The sequence below is a fragment of the Camellia sinensis genome, chromosome 6 (genome assembly GCF_055761805.1).
Source record: "Camellia sinensis isolate YWXY chromosome 6, ASM5576180v1, whole genome shotgun sequence".
NCBI lineage: Eukaryota > Viridiplantae > Streptophyta > Magnoliopsida > Ericales > Theaceae > Camellia > Camellia sinensis.
This window is the reverse complement of record NC_138966.1, coordinates 129,235,267-129,260,886: the sequence shown is the minus strand read 5'-3', so window position 1 is coordinate 129,260,886 and position 25,620 is coordinate 129,235,267. Positions and strand designations below refer to the sequence as shown.

The 25,620-nt window shown below is 32.4% G+C and overlaps 1 protein-coding gene across 2 annotated transcripts; it reads right to left on the bottom strand.

The window, feature by feature from the left end:
- Positions 1-253: 253 nt before the first annotated feature.
- PTP1 (protein tyrosine phosphatase 1) lies at positions 254-9,917 on the bottom strand. 2 transcript variants are annotated; one of them, XM_028223868.2, is made up of 8 exons: positions 9,504-9,917; positions 8,363-8,459; positions 8,193-8,275; positions 7,937-8,077; positions 3,350-3,484; positions 2,115-2,263; positions 1,877-2,018; positions 254-600 (listed from the first exon to the last, which is right to left on the bottom strand). In XM_028223868.2, the coding sequence occupies exons 1-8, from the start codon at positions 9,714-9,716 to the stop codon at positions 517-519; spliced, it is 1,044 nt and encodes a 347-aa protein (XP_028079669.2). In that variant the 5' UTR covers positions 9,717-9,917; the 3' UTR covers positions 254-516. The 2 variants fall into 2 exon arrangements, with proteins under 2 accessions (XP_028079669.2, XP_028079670.2); XM_028223869.2 differs by having other exon boundaries at positions 1,877-2,013; positions 9,504-9,905.
- Positions 9,918-25,620: the final 15,703 nt, after the last annotated feature.

Here is a 25,620-nt window from a genome sequence, read left to right as displayed (position 1 = left end):
ATGGTGAAACATAGATATTTGTAGTTTGATCCGTATGGATCTGGTTTCATTCTGATGAACTGAAAAACATGGGTTAGGTCAAAGTTATCCTAACTCTTATACCATGACTTGGCTCTCATCGTATTCTGTGATAGATGAAAATCACTGAACCACGGAACAACAGTTCATTCGATCGGGTTTGTTCGAGAGCATCATGATTATAAACTGAAATTGTTGGCATCATGCAGTTAAACATATCCTCAAATACCCTAACTTGAAGAATCAGGAACAGATCAATGTTTATGCAAATGATTCAGTTTGGATTTTTACACAGTTTAGGAGAGAAACTACACAACAGAAATGAAATTTTGTTCTGTTCATAGAAATACGATAAATGGACCTGAAATATTTTTTTCTAACTCCTGCTGCTAAAGAATGCAAATCTGAGTAAAGTTGCGCACCTTGATGAAACATATGGCTCGACTTTCTTTGTATATAGCTTGAATAACAAATTAGGCCACCAATCTAAATGGAGATTTATATGCCACTTTGTTTGTTGAACTCTAAAATGAGGTCTTCAAGTTCATCAACAATAGCATTGTAGCAGAAAAGGTATTGATCCTAAAGAACAGGGAGTAGCATACATCGTCAGCAGAGGAAGAAAGATAAAAATAAATAAATAATTACAGGGAGAGTATATTAATGCCATCAAAATCTCCTCATTGTTACAACATTTACCCCAGCAATACAACTGTAAGTGAATCCCGAACATATGTTTGATTGGAAACCATCATGGAAATCAGAAAGAAACAACTTTGGCAATTTTCTTCCCTTGACAAAATATTCCCTGGGGGCCTGTTTGTATCTTAGGAAACTGGGGTAACAATTGCCAATGCTGAGAATATGTACAACAATTGTGTTTGTTGGAAAAATATTTCTTGGGAAAATGAAAAATTAAAACTCCTTCCTAAAATCCCAAGGAAAAATTTATTCTCATTTAAAAGAATTAATGAACCACACACACCAGATCCTTTACAGGAGTTTTTTAACTTCATGAAAATCTTTAAGTTCTTGTATTGCTAGGCTCACGATGTATCAACTCTTCTAAAATATTTCTCTGTATATTTGATAGTATCAATGAAGTCCTTTTATGTACCCCATAAAGAATTATAACCTCGTAAACTCCTAATATTGATGTTCTCATTCCCTACAGTGACAATTTATCTGGGGACAAAAGCGTATCCAATAGTTCTTGATCTTTCTTTCTTAATTTCTCTTCTTCTTAAGATTTCCAATCCTTGAGAGTTACAAATTCCTGAGAGTTTTACTACTAGGCTATGTTTGGATCATGGATTTGGATAGAGATTTGGAAAGGAAAAAAAAATGTGAATGAAATATAAGTTAATTTTTTTCTCCATTGCTCTCGCCTATTCCTTTACCTTTCTAAATCCACACCCAAATTTATGATCCTAACACAACCTTAGGGAATGAGCAAACCCTTGAAAGGTACGCATAGCCGGTAAGTACCCGGTACTCGTACAGCATCATTTTTGGAGTGCCCATACTTCATAGAACATTGAGAAGCAAGTAGCCTTGATTAATAAGCTTTTCATTTATGATTTGAGCAAAGACACGCTAGCCTACATATCAAGGAAAGCTGCAGCACTAGATAGAGCAGAATATGTGGGCCCCCCATAAAGATAGCTTTTGACATTTCATATTGCAGCATTTCCCTAAAGTTTTTGGGAAGGCTAGTTGACAATACCATCGCTCATTACTTCTATTCTGTTCACATTGTTATGATAGGAAAATAAAATGTGCAGTTATCAAGCTGTTAAAAAGCCCACAGTAGAACAAGGATTGAAATACGGAGCAACAAACAAAGAAGGAAATTTACCAATGTTTGAACCATTCCAATTCGCTGTGACCTAAACATGGTTATGGTATTAACGAGGTCTAAAGCAGTCATATCCCCAACTAGGACTCTTTGGATTGTATTGTGAATTGTGCAATAAGTTCCGGTTCTCCCAATACCTGCACTGAATAAGAGAAGAAAATGTCTCAGGAATATACGTATAAATTGCTTCCTGAATATTGCTGGAGAATATTTGATAAACAAGGCTACATGAGCTAACCTGCAATGAACAACTATTGATCCTAGAGTGGGTGATACACTGTAAGTTCTTTTTAATATTTCACGGACAGCAAGGGAGTCCTTGGGAACTCCATGATCAGGCCATTCAGGATATTGAATATGCAAAACAGACAGTGGTGGCTCTTCTGACTGCAACACAGATAAACAGTAAGGAAAACACAAACAGTTGTCCAATCCTTTCCCTTTACTTCTTTACATGTACAGAACTGACATTCTAAAAAAGTCATAATGGGAAAAGGAACAAGTACACCATATATATATTGCACTTTACAATTCACAAGTAGTTTTTCTTTATAACTAGGACAGTCCTGAGTGGGATTCCAGTCTAATTTTGGGTCTCTTTTCAAGATCCCAGTTAGGATTGAAAAGAAAATTGAAAATCGGCGAGGGATTTCCTGTGGGAAGGAAAGGATGAGGGTAGAAAGGATCATTTGATTAGATGGGGGAATTGTTTCAACTCCCAAAAAGAAAGGGAGTCTTGCTATTGGGAATATTGTGGCTAGGAACATTGCCTTGCTTGACAAGTGGTTATGGAGATTTTCCAACGAAGGTGAGTCACTATGGCAATCCATTGTTAAGAGCAAATACAGGGTTCATGTTAATGGTAGAGATCCTCAAGTTGCCATGTCCATGTCTCCATTTTTTTGAAATCGTCGTGCCCCGTATCTGTGTCCGCATATGTATCTGTGTCCGTGCTTCTTAGTATATACATATATATGTACATACTTATGTTTGTAAAACGAAGAGGAAAATATAATTTGTATTGTGCAATTGCCAACATCTAATATATCAGGGCATAATCCATGGTGTTATCAGATCTCATATTTGGCAGGTGGTGGCATCTTATGCCTCTTCAGGCAGGAAATTGATCAATGGACAATAGGAAAATGAAGAAGTGATGCTTTCTTCAGCCATAGTTGAAACATTTTTTGCTCATAGCAAGTTGGCCCATCTCATGTGCAATCAAAACACTTTGTCTGCCAGTATAGCTCCAGAGTTACATATATAAAATGTTTTTGGTAACTGCTACTTAAAGTACTAAAGTAAGTAGAACAGTTAGGCATTTTTTTTTTTGTTTTCATTTTGAAGAAACAAACTGTATTTGGTTATCTACTCCATGGTTAGCCACATTTCTTTTCAAAATTAGGAAGTTAGAGCTCTCATAAATGATATTTTGGATTTCTGCAGCACATCACTTAGAAAATGTTAACTTACATCTTTGTAATTCACCTCCAAATGGCGCAACACTATTGCAGTGTCGGATGTTTTTATCCATTTAGTGGCAATACAGATATTACCAAATTCTCTAGGGCCATCCTCTGCCTGAAAATAGTCTCCACATTTCACCATCTGCACAAAAATTTCAATATAAGAAGATTCCAATCAAAATCAAAAGAATATCTTACAGTTCAAAGAGAGAACTAAATAAAATAAAAGAGGAAACTTAAAGAAAATAGCATAAATATATCTCTATATGGTTCCTGTGCACAATTAAATAGTACAGAAATCACCAATGGGAGAAGTTGTTTTTGTAAGAATTTATGTATTTATTGATTGATATTTGATTACAAGATTGATGTGTTGATATATTGTATTACAAATCAGAGTGGCATTATATAGGAGAGGGTTTGGGTAGTAGGTGTAGTGTAGTGGAGGTGGTAGGTGAAGTGGGTGCTAGTGGAGATGGTAGGTGGAGGAGTAAATTGGTAAATTCTAACAGCCCCCCGCAAACTCAAGGAGGATAGAAACTAACCAACTTGAGTTTGAAGAGAGGAACAAAACAAGAAAATACATAAAAATAAAAAAGGATAGGAGACACTGTATGGTCGTGTCAGACCGTTGTAGAAGACACTGTATGGGGTGTCATAACGTTGTAGAGGACACGGTATGGTGGTGTCAGACCGATGTAGAAGACAGTTTATGGGGTCATGTCGGACCGTTGTAGAAGACAATGTTGTGACAGTTTACGGAGTCTTGCTGGACCCTTGTAGAAACTAACCGGAATCAATGTCGGGACAGTTTACAGAGTCTTGTCGGACCCTTGTAGAAACTAACCGGAATCTATGTCGGGACAGTTTACAGAGTCTTGTCGGACCCATAAAGGAGCTAACCGGAATCAATGTCGGGACAGTTTACAGAGTCTTGTCGGACCCCTTAAAAAATCGCACCCTCAAAAGGTGCGCCCAATTTTTCAAAAGGCGTGCCATCAAAAGGCGTGCCCACTTTATCAAAAGATGTGCCATGAAAAGGCGTGCCAGTTTGTCGGGCGTCAAGAGGCGCGCGATGCGCGTGGCTGGCCCTGGCTATTTAAAACAAGGTTGAGGCGAAGGCTGTGCATACTAGTCTGAAACCTCTGAACGCTCGGAGAGCTTGTCTCTGCAAATCTTGAAACACCCGGAAACCAACCCTTCTCTGAAACACTTAGCAACCCAAAAACATGGCCTCTTCTTCCCGTCCAGCTACCCAGAACCTGCTCACGCTCTTTCCAGAACTGAACGAGCCCACAAGAGAAATAACTGGTGCGGTGGCCAGTGAACCGCAACCAAACACCTCTGGTTTTGCTCCATTGAACTTTCCGATGCGGTCGGTGGAGCAAAAAATGGCGGTGCAAACTGATATTGAGGCTAATCAGTATACTCTGAAGTCATGCGTGGAAACCATGACGGCGGTCACAAACTTGTCGAACCGGCTGCAGAGTAGGACAAATGAAGTGCAACAGTTAAACTCCCAGCTGGCTCTGCTCCAACGCATGTATAAGGATGCGCGAGCAGAGATAAGCGTGCTAAGGGCAGAAAACAAGGAGCTGAAGCGGAAGGCCACCGTGATGTTCCGATTTGGAGGGCCGCCATATGCGGCAGTGGAGGAGTATGGGGGAGTGAACTTGCTCGGCGGTGTGGAAAACACGGAGGCAGCACCGTCAAGGACTGTCCAAGACGGAGGCAAGAAGAAGAGACCGGCGGCAGAGTAGATCGGTGGGTGGCCGTCTGCAGAAAAGAAAACAAAGTTGTTGTTGTTGTTTTTTTTTTTTTTTTTTTTTTTTTTTTTTTTTTTTGTGTAAAATGTGGATCGGGGTTGATCCCGATATGAATAAAATGAGTGTATTGGGCAAATCCGAATGGCGAGCAGAAAAATTAAACTGGAATGAATTTTTTTTTTTTTTTTTGGTTAAATAAAATAAGAATAATAAGAATAATAAATAAAATGAAGTGGGGGAAATCAGTGGAATCAATTAAGGCTAGGATAATATATTGGAGTGGGGAAAAGAATGATGAGAATGTTGAGTATATAATAAAATAAAAATGGGTATGTGAAAAAGAGTAAAAAAAAAGGGTTTTAGAGAAAAGAAATAAAAATAAGAGAGTTGAAAATCAAACAGAAGAAAGAGAGAGGACAAGCCCACGTGGGTTGCCTCGTTTTTTTTTTTTTTTTTTTTTTTTTTTTTTTTTTAATAAAATAAAATAAATAAAAAAAAAAGTGTCATAAAAGAGATCAAATAGCACATGGGGCTGTTATTGTGTAAAGGGAAATATGATGAACCCACAGAGGCGGCGAGAGAGGCCTCAAAAGCAGGGAAATTTTCAGAGCTTGTTTTTTTTTTTTTTTTTTTTTTTTTGCTCTGTGTTTAAAGGAGGAGGGAACTCCAATTCACTGTATTCCACTTCTGATTCGAATCGAGTGGTTTATGCGACAGAGACTTTGTTTTAATCAGTGAGTGAGAAGATCAAGGTTTTGGAAGAATCGACGTCGGAGAGGAGAGATCTGAGATCGTCGACGGCAATGATGAAGTCCTGGTAGTGAGCTCTGCAGACATCTTCGATCTCAGCCTCCTTGGATTTGGAGAAGTGGCGGAGATGGTGGAGGAGAGTCTCGGGCTTGCCGGAGGCGAAGGCTTTGCGGACGAAGGGGCCTAAGTCTTCGCCGTTGCAGATGGAGGCGGAAAGGAGGAGTTGGTCGAGTTTGTCGGCGGAGTCGCCGCTGTCTGTGGCGGCCGGAACGACCTTCCGGCGAGATTTGAGGGTTTTGAAGTGGTTTATTACCCGCGGGCAAGCACTCCAGAGTTCTGCATCAAGGCTTCATCTGTGAGGGCTTCCATGAGGATTCAATGGTGCTCTGGGATGAGGTTCAAAATGCCATTTGAAACCGAGGATTCTTCCCGGATTAGCTGGTTCATGGGAACCATAGCTTCTGTTCAGGATGCTGACGCAATTCGCTGGCCTAATTCCCCATGGAGGCTTCTCCAGGATGTGTTGATTGCAATTGAATGGAAAGTGTGTGTGTATGTTTGTTTTAGCCCAGATGCGCTCTGTCTTCACCCCCAACGAGAGAGAGAGAGAGAGATTTGGTTGAGGGAGAGAGCCGTGGGCCTTGGTGATCGATAGCTCAGTTATGGGATTTGTGGCAGCGGATGGAAGGTATGTGTAGAGGTCCGGCGGGCGGCCAAGGCGAGGCTGCCGCCCGCCGGTGAAGCAGAATTACTAGCTTCTCAACCTAGCTCTGATACCATGTAAGAATTTATGTATTTATTGATTGATATTTGATTACAAGATTGATGTGTTGATATATTGTATTACAAATCAGAGTGGCATTATATAGGAGAGGGTTTGGGTAGTAGGTGTAGTGTAGTGGAGGTGGTAGGTGAAGTGGGTGCTAGTGGAGATGGTAGGTGGAGGAGTAAATTGGTAAATTCTAACAGTTTTACTTTTCTTTTTTTGACTAGTAGAAGTAGTTTTAATTGTACAAAAAGAATTATAAGCATGAGGACGTATTCAGCACACATTCATTGATGAGTAGATAAAGTTTACAAGCATGAAACTAAAGAACCATGTCAAAGGAATTTATTAGAAAGGTTACAAAATTCGATAATACATAAACAGAGATGTGATTTTGCTAGAGAAGGTTTCATTATTTCCACATTTTCCACATGTTACTTCCCACTGGACAAGCATTGAACCACTGAAGAAACAACAACATTATTCAGGCAATACATTGCATAAGATCTTTTATTTTTTATAGTAAATTTTTATTGAAATGAATGCCAAATATGGAATGCAAAAGTAAAGCACTTTGCCAGGACAAAACAAGTATATGCCTTCGAAACAATACAAATCAAGTCCTATACAAGCAGAGACAAAGAAGATATCTACACCCCTGCCTTTATTCAGAAGTTTCTATAAAATCCAAAAATTGATCTAAATAGGGGCTCACCATCTCCGACATACATTAGACATATAATAGATAGGTTCCTCAATCCCTTCAAAAGACCTCTAATTCCTGTCTCCCCAAATAATCCGCATAACACATAAGGAAGCCAAAATCCAAGCCTTCTTTTTCCTTTTGCCTACAATAGCCATCTTCCAACAAAGAAGGTCTCCAACACTAAATGGGAAACCCACTCCACACCAAATAAAGCAAGTGTATAGCCCACACATCTCTAGCAACACCACAGTGAATAAGGAGATGGTTAATTGATTCTCCTTTTTTTTTTCTCTCTCTCTTTTTTTTTTTTTTTTTTTTTTTCTTTTTTGATGGGAAACAAAGGACATTTTATTAATTCCTTTCCACAGGCACCACCATAAGAAAAAGAAACCTCCCTCCTAGAAGTCCGATACCCCCATGAACTACCATATTTATGTTATTCATAGCATACATACGTTTTTCTTAGTACAACAATAACAAACTAGGAACTGATACCAAAGAATGATATTCCATGACTCTGGAAGTTATCAATATTACCTGAAACTGTATACAGTTGAGTACCTTGAAATTTATCAATATTACCTGGAACTGTATACAGTTGAGTACCTTGAAATTGTCGACCAACCGAGTGAGCATCAATATAACAGGGCAACGATTCTGGATTATCATCTCCCAGAAGTCTTCAAAGGTATGAGGTAATGGACCTTGTGTGGCTATGAACCGAGATATGCTTTCAGATGAAGATGTCTACAATTGAAAGAGGCATTCTCAAAGGTCAAAAAAAGAATTCACTAAGTTCTCTACTAAGTGTATACCAGAGTGACATATACACATGATAAAGGTGACCAATAAAAGTTTCTACCTCAATGAAGCTTGCATTGATATAACCCCTTGCTGATGGTCTGTAATCCTTGCATGGATTAAGTACAACCCTGTTTTTGTCAACTGATAACAACAAATTTCAATAAAGTTACGTTACATCTCATGAATAATTTAGTTTCCCATATCAAAGAAGCCAACTGGATTACATACAGGGTAAGACATCTCCATAACGGTTTTTGCTACAATTGACACTATCAAGAGCCACAGAGCATCTACTCTTCATCTCTGATGGGCTCATCCTGTTGGCCTGTAATCAAACATAATATGAATTACTAGTTAGTATAGTAATCGCAAAAACATAAAAGTTCACAAGAGAATAGCTGCTGCCCAAAAATAATCCTACAACAAATTTCAAAAATCCAACAACATGCAACTATTGAAAATCAGGTCCTTACTAGCCTTTTACATTTGGAAATTCTAAAAGCCTTCATCTCACTCTGATACCCTAATCCTAGAACCTTTCTACAACTAAAACCCATTACAATTCCTATTGTAGGCAGAAATACTGTGTGTTTGGATCAAGGATTCGAGTAGGGAAAAGTAAAAAATAAAATAAAATAAAATTCTCTAAAAAAATTCAGCACTTATGCCTCACTTTTTCCAAAACCCTAACTTCTTTCCAAAAGAATTTAGCACTTTTCACTAACTTTTTCCTTTCACTGTACAAACCCCTACTTGAACAATCCAAACACAGCCTAAGTTTCCTAAAACTGTCCTAGATTCTCTAGTCAAGGTGAAGAGCACTCCCTCCACATTTTTCACCATCAGTTTGGTTAGGGCATCTTCAATCCTCGACTCAAACCGATATAAAAAATTTGGATAAAAATCACTCAAAACACCCTCCACACCTTGACCCAAACTCATACCAAATTGAGTTTAACTCAATTTTTTACCCAAATCAAGGGAGACTCGAATGTTTACTCAAAATTTTCAAAAGTCCATTGATGTGGTTCGTATCAAATAAAACTTTAACTCAAATTTGATTAAAATTTTGAGTAAGAGCTAGAGATGGCCTTGCAGCCTAGTTCTAGGTTCCAATAATTCATTTCTCAACAAGTACTACTGGAAGCTCAACAGTGTTCAACTCCCTGGCATTTTTCAACTTTCAAACACATCACTCTTTTTCAAAACAAAAACAAAAAAAAATGAAACTTCAATCAGATGGAGAAAAACGTGTATATATATATTCCGTTATTAACCTAATTCTTGCACACGCACATACATATTAAATATACATCAACATGAGCAAATTACACAAGTATATGAAAATTATAGTGGACTTGGTGGAGACCTGTAAGATGAAGAACTCGTTGCGGATCTGTTGAGGCATCTGGAGCTTTTCCTGGAAAGCTTTGAGAGCGTCGGTGCAATGGCGGAGTTGATCGGAGGAGATGATGAGTGGCGGCGGAAAATCGGGAGAGAAAGTGGAGGGTTTAGGGTTGGGAGAAGGGGATAGCGTAGGAGAGGCACCGGAGAGGGGTTTTCCGGCGGAAGTGGCGGCCATCAGCGATCTCTTGTGGCTGCGAACCCGCCTGGAAATGGTGTTCCCCGTGGCGTCAAATTCGATGTCGTTTTAAAGCATGCAATCTCTCTCTCTCTCTCTCTCTCTCAACAATGAATCATTGGGCTCTGTCCCACTGATGAAATCTTTTACATTGGCGGACAACTCAAAACGGGTCGGGTTTTGTTATCATTTTTCGAGAATAAGTTAAAAAGTAAAATTATATAGGTATAAGAGCATCTCCCACGCTTAACTTCTTTTTTCATCAAATCTGATGAAAAAAATGACGATTTTTCAATTTGATACGAGGCGCTCCAATGGTGAGCATCAAAGCAGAATTAGGGAAGTGGTCGACCGGCCGGTTGACCAACCGGTCGACCGGTTTGGGCAAAAATTTTTTTTTTTTTACCTGTTTGAACCTTTTTTGACCGGTTTGAACTTAGTTATTTCAAAGGGAACCGGTTGGTCAACCTGCCGGGCAACCGGTTGGTTGATCGGTGTACCACTTTCAACGGTCAGTAACAGTGATTTGGTAAAATCTGTGTCTTGGTCTCAGTTTGATGTTTTGTTTGCTGAATTCTCATTTTGATATGACTTTGGTGCAACGGTTGGAACTTGAAAAAGTAAATTTTTCATCAAAATTTGAATTTGATACTGGGTTTGGTTCACCGTTGGAGATGGTCTAACTATTAAAAATTTTAAAAAAATTAACGTTTTTGTACAACCAATAATAAATGGTAAATAAATTTTTTATTTCTTGACCAAAAAAATAAAAAAATAAAAGTATAAGAATATTTAAAATTATTTAAAAAAATAATTACTTATAATTTCTCAATTTTTTTAATATAAAATTTTCATTCTACTCACATTCATAAAAGATAGTATATATTTTTTATTTTATTTTCTTTATACCCTTTTTCACTTTCTAACTGTTAATGATTAAAGTGACTTGTGTTTGGTTAGAAAATATGAGAAGAGGTTTAGAAAAAATAAAATAAAATAAAAATAAAATATATTTATATTTTATTTAATTATATTTTATTTATATATTATTTATTTATTTATTTTTCAAATCTTTCCTTAAAATTCCAGCCAAACACAACTCAAAAGTGAGGGGAGCCCCACTCCTTCACGTGGCTCTCCAACTGGATTCGTCACAGAAATTCTATGATTGCATTTGCCAATGTCGGATCATCGGTTGGTTTTCGTTCTTATCTAATTCTAAGGTAAATTATAAATATATTTTTTAAGATTTGTATAAAGTATATATTATTTTTTATAATTTGTAAAATTATAAATATCTCTTTATTAGTATTTTTTATTTAATAAAATTAATTAAAAAATTTATAATTATTCTCTTATATAATAATAAAATTATTTAAATTATTAATTAAAATGTATTTTTAATATTGTTAAAAATTATTAATTAATTTAATAATTTATTAATAAAAGAAGTAATTTGTTATGAAATTAAAAATTTTTTAATGTAATTTTTAAAATTATAAAAAATAATTCATATTTTAATCAGTTGGTGTATTGGTAATTTACCCTGAATCTAATGGCTAAGATTACTTTCTAAATTTGGTTGTGATTGCAGATTTCTAGTTAAAAATTAAATATTTTAGTTAAAAATTATTATAAATTATCATATTATTTTTTTTAATATATATTTTTATAAAAAAATTAAAAAATTACTAAAATGATATGTTCTCAGATGAGGCCTACGAGCATATTTAATCCTTCATCAAAATTTTCATTAAAATAGAATAAAAATTTGATATATATGATATTCTTTAATGATTTCATTAAATTTAGGTTGTTATCTGATCTAGAAACAAATTTTATCAATTTTATTTCAAACTCAGTTGTTCGTAAGACGTTCGGCCTCTCCTTTTATTTTATATCACTTTGATGAAAAACCTTAGAGTTCCTTTTTAAAACTTTTTCATCAAATTTAAATTTTATGATAGATTTGAGTAAATGTTGGAGATGACCTAATAAGTTAGAAAGGTTTATAATACACACCCTTTTGTACCATATACACTTTATAATTAAAAAATTTTATATATATATATATATATATATATATATATATATATATATATATATATAACTCTATACTTTCTAAGTCATAATTAAAAAATAAAAAATAAAAAAGTCATAACCAAACACAATATGAGGTATAACCAAGTATTTCAAAATAATGTCATAACTAAATAAGAAAATTGATCATAACTAAAGAAGAAAATGACGTAACTAAAGATGCATATAGATAAGGGTGAGCATGGTCCGGATTGGAGTGAAACCAGAACCAATCCGTTATTTACGGATCCTGAAAAATTGGAACCAATCCAATCCGTTTAAATCGTGGAACCAATCCGAACCAATCCATTTAAATACGGATTGGATCGGTTTAGGACCACGGATTTATATAATTAAATAACAAAAATATATATATAACACTTTATTTTCATAAATATATAAATATAGCATCATATTAGTTTCACAATAGCAATATGTCTTTTCATAATAGCGACAAACTGTTCTAGAATTTAAACAACCATAAAGAAACTAGTTCCACCATAAGTATTTAAACCATTATAAATTAACACTAAAAACTAGCAAACAAAAGTAATAAAAGAAGATACTATGCAAGTTTAGGTTTGGATTTAAGTTTTATATGAAATAAGAGAAGACACTATGCAGGAAGGTGTATAATAAAAATATAGACTATTTGTATACAGTCCGGATCGGTTCCAATCCGGAACCGTGGGATTCAATCCGGAACCAATCCATGAACTACGAATTTTTAATTTTTCAATCCGGAACCGAACCACGGATTCAAAAAACCAATCCAAACCTACTGGATTGGACTGGACTGGATCGGATTACAGATTTCACGGATTCCTTGCTCAGCCCTACATATAGAAATGAATGTATATTGTAAAATTCTCCTAATAGGTTAGATGAGCATTGTTATTTAAGACCAAAATTTGGACTTGTCTTTCAAATTCAATGATATGATAATCAATTAAATATTAAAGGTATCACTATCTCATATTTTTTCTAATTATTAACTAATCATATTATTTATATATTCTTAAATTTATTGGGTTTATATATTATTTTTCTAAATTAGATTATTACTAAGGAAAATACTAACAACGATTAGTGTTAAAAGAAAATTTAAAAACGTATTCAAATATGTAGAAGTATTTTAAACACATGAAAAATATATTAAAAATAAGAATATTTATTCACTTCATCTTTTTTATTAGCAATCCTTTAATTGTTATCAGTATTGTTTGGCCATGTGTTGTTTATCGGTGTGGGAGAGGAGATTAGATCATCTTTTTTATTAGCAATCCTTTAATTGTTATCAGTATTGTTTGGCCATGTGTTGTTTATCGGTGTGGGAGAGGAGATTAGAGTGCTATAACTATAGATCTTACTCACAGATTGATTGGTGATGATTTGGGAAGGGAAAGTAATAGTCCAAGGGATTTAATAATCTTACTCGGTGAGGTGATTAGCTTGACTGAATTTTAGATGGGAATGAGAAAATAATGAGGGAATTGAATTTATTTCATATAAAAAATTTATTTTTTTACCAAGTGCACCGGTTTGTTTTAATATTTGTTTTAGTTTTTTTTAATATATAAATTATTTTTTATTTATTTTATGTAAAAATAATTAACAATCCCATAATTAATCATCTCACACATTATCATCATAACAAGTACACTTTTACTTAATCCTCTCACTAATAATTCTCACATTAATAATCTTTTCACTAACCATTCTCTCACTAATAATCTCATCTAACCTATTTCACCAAAGAAACGTGGCCTTAGTCTTCATTTGGTAAACATTTTAGTAGGGGTGGGCAACGGTTTATCCGAACCGCTCAAACCGCCCAACCCGCATATAAATGGGCGGTTTCGCAAACATAATGCGGGCGGATGCGGTTTGAAATATGACAAATTTACGGGTTGCGAGTGGGTCGCGGGTTAAACCTGCAACCCGCTAAAACCGCCCACACTTCAATTATTATTATTATTATTTTTTTTTATATACCAACTTTGTAACTTTAAGAGGAACACCATTATGTTCTCTATGACATTAGGATCCTTATTTTTAAGTATTTCTCAACTTTCTTAATGTCGTAAAATTATCAAGTCCTAAACTTGGTTTCTTATATGATTTTCATTGATGACTCATTCACTTTTTTCCTAATAAAATTTTCCTTATGGTGGTTGATGAAGCTTCTAGTTTGATTATTGGTTACTGAACTGGCAATTCTAATTGAGTACAACCTTTAATGCATTGATATACATTTTTTTCATGGCAAAAATGTTAGTGATATTTAATTTTTATTTGTAAACTCATTAGAAAATTGTTGTCAAATGATCACAAATATATAAAATGAATCTAATGCCTAAATTCGATGGGAAAAAAAAAACTTAAAAATTAATTTTTAAAGAAAAAAGTGTAAACTGTAAACCGCCCGCAACCACCCGCACATCTACAAACCCTATCCGCACAAACCGCAAACCGCATTACGGGCGGTTGCGAGTTGACTTTTTTCCCAAACCGCATAGATGCGGGCGAGTCAAAATCGAACCGCAAACAGCACAAAATCGATCCGCGAATACCCCTACATTTTAGGACTAAAAAATCACAAAAAGACAAAATAGACTATTAAGCTTCGTTTGGAAAGTTGGTTTAGAGGTTTTTTTTAGCTAAAATAGTCACAAAAAATAAAATAGACTTTTTATCCCGATAAGACAAAACATCACATCCAACGCATAATCATTACATTCTTTTTCTCACAAAAAATTCAAAAAAGCCAAAAATCCTTTCCAAACTAGACTTTTTAGTCATAGGCTAAAATATCCAAAAAAATCAAAAAACTAAAAAGCCAACCCACTTTCTAAATGGAGCTTATACAAGTCAATAAACAAAATATCACATTCAAACCATAATCATTACACTTTTTCTCTCACAAAAATCAAAAAAATCTCAAAACAAAAAGTAAATGCGGCTAAGAAAGCGCCAAAATAAAAAAATTGGCTACCGTAACTAATACCAAACGAAGCTTAAGTTTTCAGGAGGGGCTCCATACACTTCAAGTCCTTGTCCAAAATTATTATATATTGAAAGAGTATCACGTAAGACCATCTCCAACGCTTCAGCAAACCTGATATCAAATTCAAAATTTGATGAAAAAGTCACTTTTTTGAGCTCCAACGGTTTCACCAAATCGATATCAAATCCAGAATTCAGCAAATCTTGTACCAAAATGAGAACAGGCGAAGCATTTTACCAAATCACTGTTCCTAACCGTTGGGAGAGACCAACCGGTCAACCAGCCGGTTGCCCGGCCGATTGACCAACCGGTTGACCGCCTAAAGGTTCAAACGGTTCGAAGAAAAAGGTTCAAACAGTAAAAAAAAAAAAAAAAAAAAAAATTTTTGCCTAACCGGTCGACCAGCCGGTCAACCAGCCGGTCGACCACTAAAAGATTCAAAAAGTTCAAAAAAAAAAAAATCAAAAAAAAAAAAAAAAAAAATTCGCTTAACCGGTCGACCAACCGGTTGTCCCTGGCACAAATTTGATGAAAGTGCACCGTTGGAGCGAGTGGTATCAAATTGGTAAAATGAGTCATTTTTTACTCAAATTTGGTGAAAAATCTGAGTAACCGTTGGAGATGCTCTAACACTGTTAAATAGTACTTTTCACATGTCTCCATTATTTCATCGTTTTCTTTATTTTTAATAAAAAGTTGTTTTGAAAAGTAAGTTAACAATTGATTTTTTTATTTATTTTTATTTTATTCAAAAAACGTATAAAAATATAATATGACTCAAAAAAAATTAAAAAATTAAAAGAGCCAAAAAAATTAAAAGTTGCCAAAATGGGCACACAACAAGCATCTTGATCGAATTGTATGTTCATGGAGATATATTGATACTAGCAATTGAAGATTGAAAAAAATAAAAATTAAAATTGAGCTTCCTTTGACAATTTTTAATTATAATTGAAAAATTAGAAAATCACTATATATTATCACGTAACACAGTTAAATGGTGTTTTTCACATGTCTCTATTATTTCATCTGATTTCTTTATTTTTAATAAAAAGTTATTTTGAAAAGCAGGTTAAAATTTGATTTTTTTTTATTTTCATTTTATTTGAAAAAAATATTTTAAAAATAAATAAATAATTTAACTCAAAAAAATTAAAAAACTAATATAAAGCCAAAAAAAACTTAAAAGTTGCCAAAATGGACACGACAAGCATCTTGACTGAATTGTATGTTCTTGGAGATATATTGATACTATCAATTGATTGAAGATTGAAAAACATAAAAATTAGCACACGACAGGCATCTTGCTTGAATTGTATGTTCTTGGAGATATATTAATACTTAGGCCTACTTTGACATAATATAAAAAAGTCAAAAAATTTAAAAGTTATTATCTTATTTAAATTATATCATTTCATTTAAATCACATCATGCCTATATCACATCACTTCAAACTCATTCCACATTTCACGTTTTTTCATAAAAAATCAAAAAGTACATTTATTTAGATTATCCCAAACAATCTCTAACAATTGATTGGAGATTGAAAAACATAAAAATTGGCACGACAAGCATTTTGACCGAATTGTATGTTCTTAGAGATATATTAAGGTCTCGTTTGACAATTTTAGTTTTTAGTTTAAAAGTTAAAAAGTCATTAAAAAAAATTAAAAAATCAACAACTTATATTAAAAAGTCAAAACTTTTATTTTCTCTCTATTTTTTACAGATTTTTTTTATAATAAATTGAAAAATATCTCAAACATACTAATTTTTTTTATATCATATTTTAATTAAAAAGTTAAAAAATTACTAAGAAAATATGTTCTCAAATAAGGCTTAAAATTGAGATTTTATTTGACAATTTTTAATTTTTAAAAAGTTAAAAAATTATTATATATTAACACATCATTATTTATATTTTTTTACATAATTTTTTATAAAAATTTAAAAAATTATTAAAATAACTTGTCGGCAACTATTATTGCAACAGCTACTTTCAAAGGAAAATTGCAACTCGTATCATCTCAACCCTATTATTAATTATGACTGCAAGTACATCATAAACTAGTTAAGACATTCGAGAATATTGTCTTTAGAGAAGTCAACAAGTACGCTGACTTGAATCTGAAAAAAAAAAAATAAAATAAAAAATAAGGGGTCACTGCTGCGCGTGAAGCACAGTAGTAATTGTGGTGTCTCTATTTGAGGTGTATTATAACCTTATTTTTATAATCCAAACCGTCCAGTTTGTAGGGTTTGTTGATTACTTCATGCCTACCAAAAATCATATTAATCGGATATCAACAACTATATGATCGAATAGCATATTATTTATGTTATTTCTCAAAATAAAACTTATTATTTATTTTTTTGGTTATCGATCATATAGTTGTTGATATCCGATTAATATGATTTTTGGTAGGCATGAAGTAATCAACAAATCCTACAAAATGGACGGTTTGGATCATAAAAATAAGGCTATAATACACCTCAAATGGAGGCACCACAATCACTGCTGTGCTTCACGCACAACAGTGACCCCTTATCCCCTTGGCCAAAGTATATGCAGCCGTTGCATAGATGCAAGGCATTAACATGACCCGAATGTGGGCTGCAGCATGCTTGGGGGTTAAAAGCAATCAGTAGGCAAAACTTGGTCTGGGGGCCAAGACAACCAAATTCGTGGCTGACTTGATGAGGCAAACAACATGGCAGTTTCTAGCAGTTATGCATGTCAGTTGGCAGCAGTTATCCATGATGGGCAAAGACAAGGCAAGTCTGGACATCTGGAACCAAGGCTGAAACATAGCAGTAGTTAAGAGCAGTTATGCTCCAGAAATGTTCCTAAGTCCCTAGGCAGTTGGGGGTGTCAACTGCCATGCCACTTGGCATGCTTTCCTTGTAATGCTGGTTGTAACTTGAAATTGATTATAAGCCTATTTAGGCATAAGCCATGGAACTCGAAAATTAACTAAGTGTTGATAAGAGTTTCCATAGGCATCCTTTGTATTGTTAGTACAATTAATAAAGGTTGAGAGTTTTTCCTGTAATCACTTGTTGTCTATTCTCTTATTTGTTATAGCACTTTGTGTGTGTGTATTCATATTTGGCTGAGACTAAGTGTCCAACTTAGTGCCATTGCAGGGTCAATTGTTATAGCACTTTGTGTGTGTGTTTTCCTGTAATCAATTGTTACAGGGTCAATTTTTGTTTCAAAATTCTAGCCTGCAATGGCACTAAGTTGGACACTTAGTCTCAGCCAAATATGAATACACACACACAAAGTGCTATAACAAATAAGAGAATAGACAACAAATGATTACAGGAAAAACTCCCAACCTTTATTAATTGTACCAACAATACAAAGGATGCCTATGGAAACTCTTATCAACACTTAGTTAATTTTCGAGTTCCATAGCTTATGCCTAAATAGGCTTACAATCAGTTTCAACTTACAACCAGCATTACAAGGAAAGCATGCCAAGTGGCATGGCAGTTGACACCCCCAACTGCCTAGGGACTTAGGAACATTTCTGGAGCATAACTGCTCTTAACTGCTGCTATGTTTCAGCCTTAGTTCTAGATGTCTAGACTTGCCTTGTCTTTGCCCATCATGGATAACTGCTGCCAACTGACATGCATAACTGCTAGAAACTGCCATGTTGTTTGCCTCATCAAGTCAGCCACGAATTTGGTTGTCTTGGCTCCCAGACCAAGTTTTGCCTACTGATTGCTTTTAACCCCCAAGCATGCTGCAGCCCACATTCGGGTCATGTTAATGCCTTGCATCTGTGCAACGACTACACATACTTTGGCCAAGGGTTGTGCTGCTGCCTCAGCACTTGGACAACACTTCACCTTGCTGTCTTGGCATGCCACCATCATGCCTTGGTCTTGGTTGGTCATGGGCACAAGGTGCTGCCAATGCCAACCATGCAGCCTTCAAGTAGAAGGTGCTAACATATAAGTACGTTGACATCCTTGCCAATGAAGGGTACCATGTGGAGGCGTAAGGAACCTCTAGAATAGTTTCCCAAAAGCATCTTCAATGTATTTTTTATAACTTCAAATATGAAAGATTTGTTCTTTTAATCTATCTTTTAAATTTATATTTAATTGGGAGGAAGATGAGTTGATCTTCCATATTTGGAACGAGGATAAAAAATAAAAGGATGTCCTCCAAAATACTATTCATTCTATATTTTTTATCATATTACAAATAACTTTTAATATGTAAATTTAATTTTTATAAAATTGGCATCATTGAAAAGTATGAAATTATACTATTAAAATGAGTATAATATTAAATATATTTTACGAAAATTTTAAAATTAAATATTTGTTAATGAACAAAAATTACTTTTTAATGAAGGGAAGATGAAGGGTTGTGAAGGTTTGTGGTTGGAGTTTAAATGAATAGTAACATTCTCTATATTTACTTTTTGAATAAAAAAAAAATTATTTTCATCCTCTTAGTGAAAGGATTGGGTTGGAGATGCTCTAAAGTGATCTCCTGAAGTGATGAAAGGATGTGCGACACGTGTCCCACTCAACCTCCAAGGGCTGAGATTTCAATTCACCAAAATGATGTAGTTTTAGTGAGTAAATTGAAAAAGAAAAAAAAATTCCTTGTTCTGGGTTTCTTTTCACGTTGTTCAGAGAGAGAGAGAGAGAGAGAGAGAGAAGAAGAGAAGAGGGGGCTTTTCAAGTTGTTTCTGGGTTTCTTTTTGCCTTCTTTGATTTGGTGTGTCTTTATTATTTACAGTTTAAATCTTTTTACCTTATTTGATTTGGTGACCAATCTCATATTCTCTCAAACCCCTGTGTGTTTTTTTTTTTTTTAAATTATCAAGGTAGTTTTTCATTCTGATATCGAGAGGAGATAGTGTTCAATGGGTTTCGTCGGTGGTGGGGAGGTAAGGCGGCAAACTCCTTCGTTGGTGGGTTTCTTGCTCAACCCCTCCTCTCTCTCATTCTCCTCCTCTCTCTCACTTACAGTTACATTCAAATCAAAGAAGGGAAAAAAGGTTTAAACTGAAATTAGTTGAAAACCCAATTCCAAAAGCAGTACAAAATGAAAACCCAAATCTTGATTTTGGTCGAAAAATAATAAAAAAACGAATTGATGATCGAATCTGGGTTTGATTTCAATTTTTCAAATTTGGAATTAAAAAAAAACAACAAAAAATTGATTACCCTAGGTTTGGTGGACATGGATGAAAAACTTGCAGCGGAAAATGGTGGAGATGGGCTTTTATTCTTTCCAAATTGATGACCCAATCTGAAAGTTTTATTCTTTCAAAATTTATTGAGTGTGTTTTAAGTAAGATGGGGCTTTTTTTAATCAATATCTATACTATATATTAAGCAAAATGAGGTTTTCAACCCCAAGCCTTGTGGGAGCTCCAATCTCCCAATCTAAATTTCTTGATTTTTTGATTTAAAAAAAAAAAATCTTAGCATTTATTAACTTCTCTCACCTCCCAAGTCTTATCCTCATAATAACACTTTAATGCTTTAAGAACAAGCATGAAAAATTTTTTTTGAAATCCAACACATATGAATTCCTTGAAAAGTCCCAACACATATGATTATTATTCCTCATAATAACACTTTAATGTATTAAGAACAAGCATAAAAAAAATTTCTTGAAAAGTCCAACACATATGATTATTATCAAAATATTAAACTTTAATATAATATAATAAAAAAAAGACCTTCAATTCCTTGAAAAGTCCAACACATATGATTATTATCAAAATATTAAACTTTAATGTAATATAAAAAAAGGAAAAAAAAAAGACATTTAAAATAATAATAATAAAAAAATTTAAAAATCACAATCTATCTATATCTATACTATATATTAAGCAAAAGTGGATTTTTAACCCCCAAGGCCTATGAAAACTTCAATATCCCAATCTGAATTTTTTAAATTTTTAATTTTTTTCCTTTAAAAAAAATCAACATTTATTAAATTCTTCAAAGTCTTTTTGACTTCCTTTCAATACTCTACTCTGTGATTGGAAGAAAGATACAATGCTTTCAACCGTGTTTTGGGAAATGCAATTACCATAACATGGCTGCTGCTTTCTCACATGATAGCCATTGAGTTTTCCCAAGACTAATCACCCTAATTATTTTAATAAGATTAATTTTATACAAATAAATATGATTGAAGTTGGATAAACATATAAGTTAATGTGAACTCTTATATTATTGAATGCTTTAATTAAAGCTTATGCATACCAAACTTATTAATTGAGTCATCCATGACCCAATAAAAAATTCTGTCATATTATAAGTGTATTTATGATGTCTGCCTAAATTACACATGTAATATATATATATATATATATATATATATATATATATATATATATATATATATTTCTTGGCCCGTTAAATTGTAGTTTTCATTAATTAAAATTTTTGCTTTAGCTCAACATTTATTAAATTCTTCAAAAAAATTTTAACTTCTCCTATATACACATCATTTTTATTTTTTTTTTGATTTTTTTTTTTTTTATAAAAAAACACACTTTTTAATTACTTCAGCCTTTCTCACTTCTTCACCCTTTTTAACTACTTCAGTCTTTCTCACTTCTTCACTTTCAAACCGTGAGCAATCTAGTGAGCATCCTTTCAAATCGTGAGTAACAAATCTCCGCACTCCACATACAATTCTTTTATTTACTATTTTATTCAGTTTTTTTTTAATTTTTTTATTATGAGAAAAGATGTGATTTGTATGATTAAAATTATCTCATTTTGTTTATAATTTGATTTTTTAATATGATTGAAGTTAGATATGATTGTAGTTAAATAATTATGATTTGTATGATTGAAGTTATCTCCAAAATTCCCCCAAAAAAAAAATAGACAATCACAAAAATAAAAATGTGATTGTAGTTTGTTCAATAGTTCTAAATAATTTTTTTATTTACTATTTTAATGGTTATTTTTTTCAATTATTTTTTTTATTATGAGAAAGATGTCATTGTAGTTAGATAGCATTAAAAAAATTGTGATTTGTATGATTGAGGTTATCTCCTTTTTTTATAATTTGATTTTTTAATATGATTGAAGTTAACTCACAAAAAGAAAAATGTGATTGAAGTTTGTTCAATGGCTCTAAATAATATTTTTATTTACTATTTTAATGGTTCTTTTTTTCAATTATTTTTTTTATTATGAGAAAAATATGATTGAAGTTAGATAAACCTAAACACTCACAAAAAGAAAAGTGTGATTGTAGTTTGTTCAATGGTTCTAAATAATATTTTTATTTAATATTTTAATGGTTATTTTTTTCAATTTTTTTTTATTATGAGAAAAATGACATTGTAGTTAGATAGCATTAAAAAAAATTGTGATTTGCATGATTGAAGTTATCTCCTTTTATTTATAATTTGATTTTTTTAATATGAGTGAAGTTAACTCACAAAAAGAAAAATGTGATTGTAGTTTGTTCAATGGCTCTAAATAATTTTTTTATTTACTATTTTAATTGTATTTTTTTCAATTATTTTTTTTATTATGAGAAAAATATGATTGTAATTAGATGGCATTAAAAAAATTGTGATTTGTATGATTAAAGTTATCTCCTTTTGTTTATAATTTTATTTTTTAATATGATTGAAGTTAGATAAACATAAATACTCACAAAAAGAAAAATGTGATTATAGTTTGTTTAATGGTTCTAAATAATCTTTTTTTTCACTATTTTAATGGTTATTTTTTTCAATTATTTTTTTATTATGAGAAAAATGTCATTGTAGTTAGATAGCATTAAAAAATTGTGATTTGTATGATTGAAATTATCTCATTTTGTTTATAATTTGATTTTTTAATATGATTGAAATTAACTCACAAAAAGAAAAATGTGATTGTAGTTTGTTCAACGGCTTTAAATAATCTTTTTATTTACTATTTTAATAGTTCTTTTTTTCAATTATTTTTTTTATTATGAGAAAAATATGATTGTAGTTAGATAGCATTGAAAAAATTGTGATTTGTATGATTGAAGTTATTTCTTTTTGTTTATAATTTGATTTTTTAAATATTATTGCAGTAAGATAAACATAAACACTCACAAAAAAAAATGTGATTGTAGTTTGTTCAATGGTTCTAAATAATCTTTTTATTTACTATTTTAATGGTTCTTTTTTAAAAGTTTTTTTTTTATTATGAGAAAAATATGATTGTAGTTTGATAGCATTAAAAAAATTGTGATTTGTATGATTAAAGTTATCTCTTTTTGTTTATAATTTGATTTTTTAATATGATTGAAGTTAGATAAACATAACACTCACAAAAAAGAAAAAAATGTGATTGTAGTTTGTTTAATGGCTCTAAATAATTTTTTTATTTACTATTTTAATAGTTCTTTTTTTCAATTATTTTTTTATTATGAGAAAAATATGATTGTAGTTAGATAGCATTAAAAAAATTGTGATTTGTATGATTGAAGTTATTTCCTTTTGTTTATAATTTGATTTTTTTAATACGATTAAAGTTAGATAAACATAAACACTCACAAAAAGAAAAATGTGATTGTAGTTTTTTCAATACTTCTAAATAATTTTTTTATTTACTATTTTAATGGTTCTTTTTTCAATTATTTTTTTTATTATGAGAAAAATATTATTGTAGTTAGATAGGATTAAAAAAATTGTAGATAATTCACATATATAGATAATTGTAAACGCAATCTGTGCATAGAAGTTCCAATCTCCCAATCTAAATTTTCTAAATTTTTTATCCAAAAAAAAAAATTAAAAATTTATTGATTTGGTCAAAATCCCCTGATCAGCATTTATTAACTTTTTCCAATCCACATGTCTTTCCACATGGCTGCATTTATTAATTTGGTCAAAATTTACTAATCAGCATTTAAAATCCTCTCATACAAATAATTATAGATACAACTCGTGCATAATTACTGCAGTACTCTTTTCAACTTCTCCCATACACTATGGTTAGTGATAAGATTGTTAAATTATTTTTATAAAAAATCTTAAAAAACATAATTTAAATATTAAAAAAAATCTAAAACAAATATAAATATCTATAATTATCTCGTGCATAGCACGGGTGATAGGTTAGTATAGATGAAACAAATGGTGGAGACTTACATCAAACTTGCTGAACTAGAAACAAAGAGAGAGGTTTGTTGTGAAACAAATTGATGACCCAATTTGTTTTTGTTTGATTTCAAACAAAAACAAAAACAGAACATATGGAAATTTGAATATGTTGAGTCTGTTGAAATTTTTTTGAATCTGTTGGATCTGTTGAAGTTTTTTGACTAACTACTTCTTGGAGCTTCTTCTTCACCCCCTCATCTGTCTCTCCTTTCTCATGGCTTCTTGGAGCTTCTTCTTCACCCTCTCATCTGTCTTTCCTTCTTTCTCTCACGCTCTCTCAACTTCGTTGTTGAATGATTGAGAAACGAAGAGAAATTTGATTTTTATTTTTAAATTTACTCACCAAAACAACGTCGTTTTGGTGAGGTTTTAATCTTAACCCTTGGTTCTTCTAGTGAGATAGGTGTCGCGCTCTGCTTAATTTACTTTACCAGATCATTGCAGGGAGACACTCTAGAAGATCCTTACGCCATGTGGAGGATGACCTCTAAGTTTTCACTTATGTTCCTACACGTGGGTTGTTTTGAAAAGATCATTAAAAATTAATTTTTTAATTTTTTTAAATATATAAAAAATGTGAGAGATAATATGATTTAAAATAATTTGAAAGTTGAAAAGTGACTTTTAATCTACTTTCTAAAAGAGGCAGTATTCATAATTAACTCTAAGGCTGAAAATAGGTTATTTTAATAATTTTTTTATTTTTTTATTTTTTTTTGATTAAAATATGAAGAAAAAATTAGTATATTTAGAATGATTTTTTGTTTTTTAACAAAAAAGAAATGCAAAAAATAGAGATAAAATAAAATCTTTGATTTTTTTGTATAAGTTATTGACTTTTTAATTTTTGGAAAAATTGTTTATACGTCATATTAGGGAGACTTATGCTACATATGGTTTTACGAAAAAACTTATGTTCCCATAAGTCCTATGTGAAGTTTGTTGACACATTTATCCTCAATATTAGTTGTTAATATCATAAATAATAGTAAAACCATATATAGGAAATTGAATGTTACTATAGATTAAGTTTGCGAAACGTAACGTGACACCTACATAAACGTAACATAACGTGACCATATCAGATGGAACATTACATAAACGTAATGTTACATCGTAAACGTAACGTAACGTGTCACGTTCCATTTTGCAAACTTACTAGGTTTTTAATTTTTTAAATTGAATGTGAAAATGTTACTTGTTCATATATTTTGAAATTCACATTCACATAGATATGATCTATGGTAACATTCAATTTCCTAGATTAGGAAATTGAATGTTACCATAGATTAAGTTTGCGAAACGTAACGTGATACTTATATAAAGGAAATTGAATGTTACCATAGATTAAGTTTGCGAAACGTAACGTGACACCTACATAAATATAACGTAACATGACCATATCAGATGGAACATCACATAAACGTAACATGACGTGACACCTACATAAACGTAACGTGACACCTACATAAGCGTAACGTAACGTGTCACGCTACGTTTCGCAAATAGAATCTTGTGGAATTATCTAAATAGGACTTGAGACTCTATAAGAAATTACATAGGACTTAACATAGCATAAGTATCCGAAATAGGACTTATAAATAAGTTATTCTTAATTTTTTTAATGACTTTTTAATTATTAGACTAAAATAGTGAATTGCCAAAC

What these genes read in the sequence shown, in the direction of transcription:
- PTP1 (XM_028223868.2), bottom strand. Translation starts at nt 9,716, where the DNA reads ATGGCCGCCACTTCCGCCGGAAAACCCCTCTCCGGTGCCTCTCCTACG. An exon ending in ACGAGTTCTTCATCTTACAG is followed by an intron (nt 8,460 to 9,503) that starts GTCTCCACCAAG and finishes GTTTGATTACAG; the next exon opens with GCCAACAGGATGAGCCCATC. An exon ending in TGGAGGTGAATTACAAAGAT is followed by an intron (nt 2,264 to 3,349) that starts GTAAGTTAACAT and finishes TCTGTGTTGCAG; the next exon opens with TCAGAAGAGCCACCACTGTC.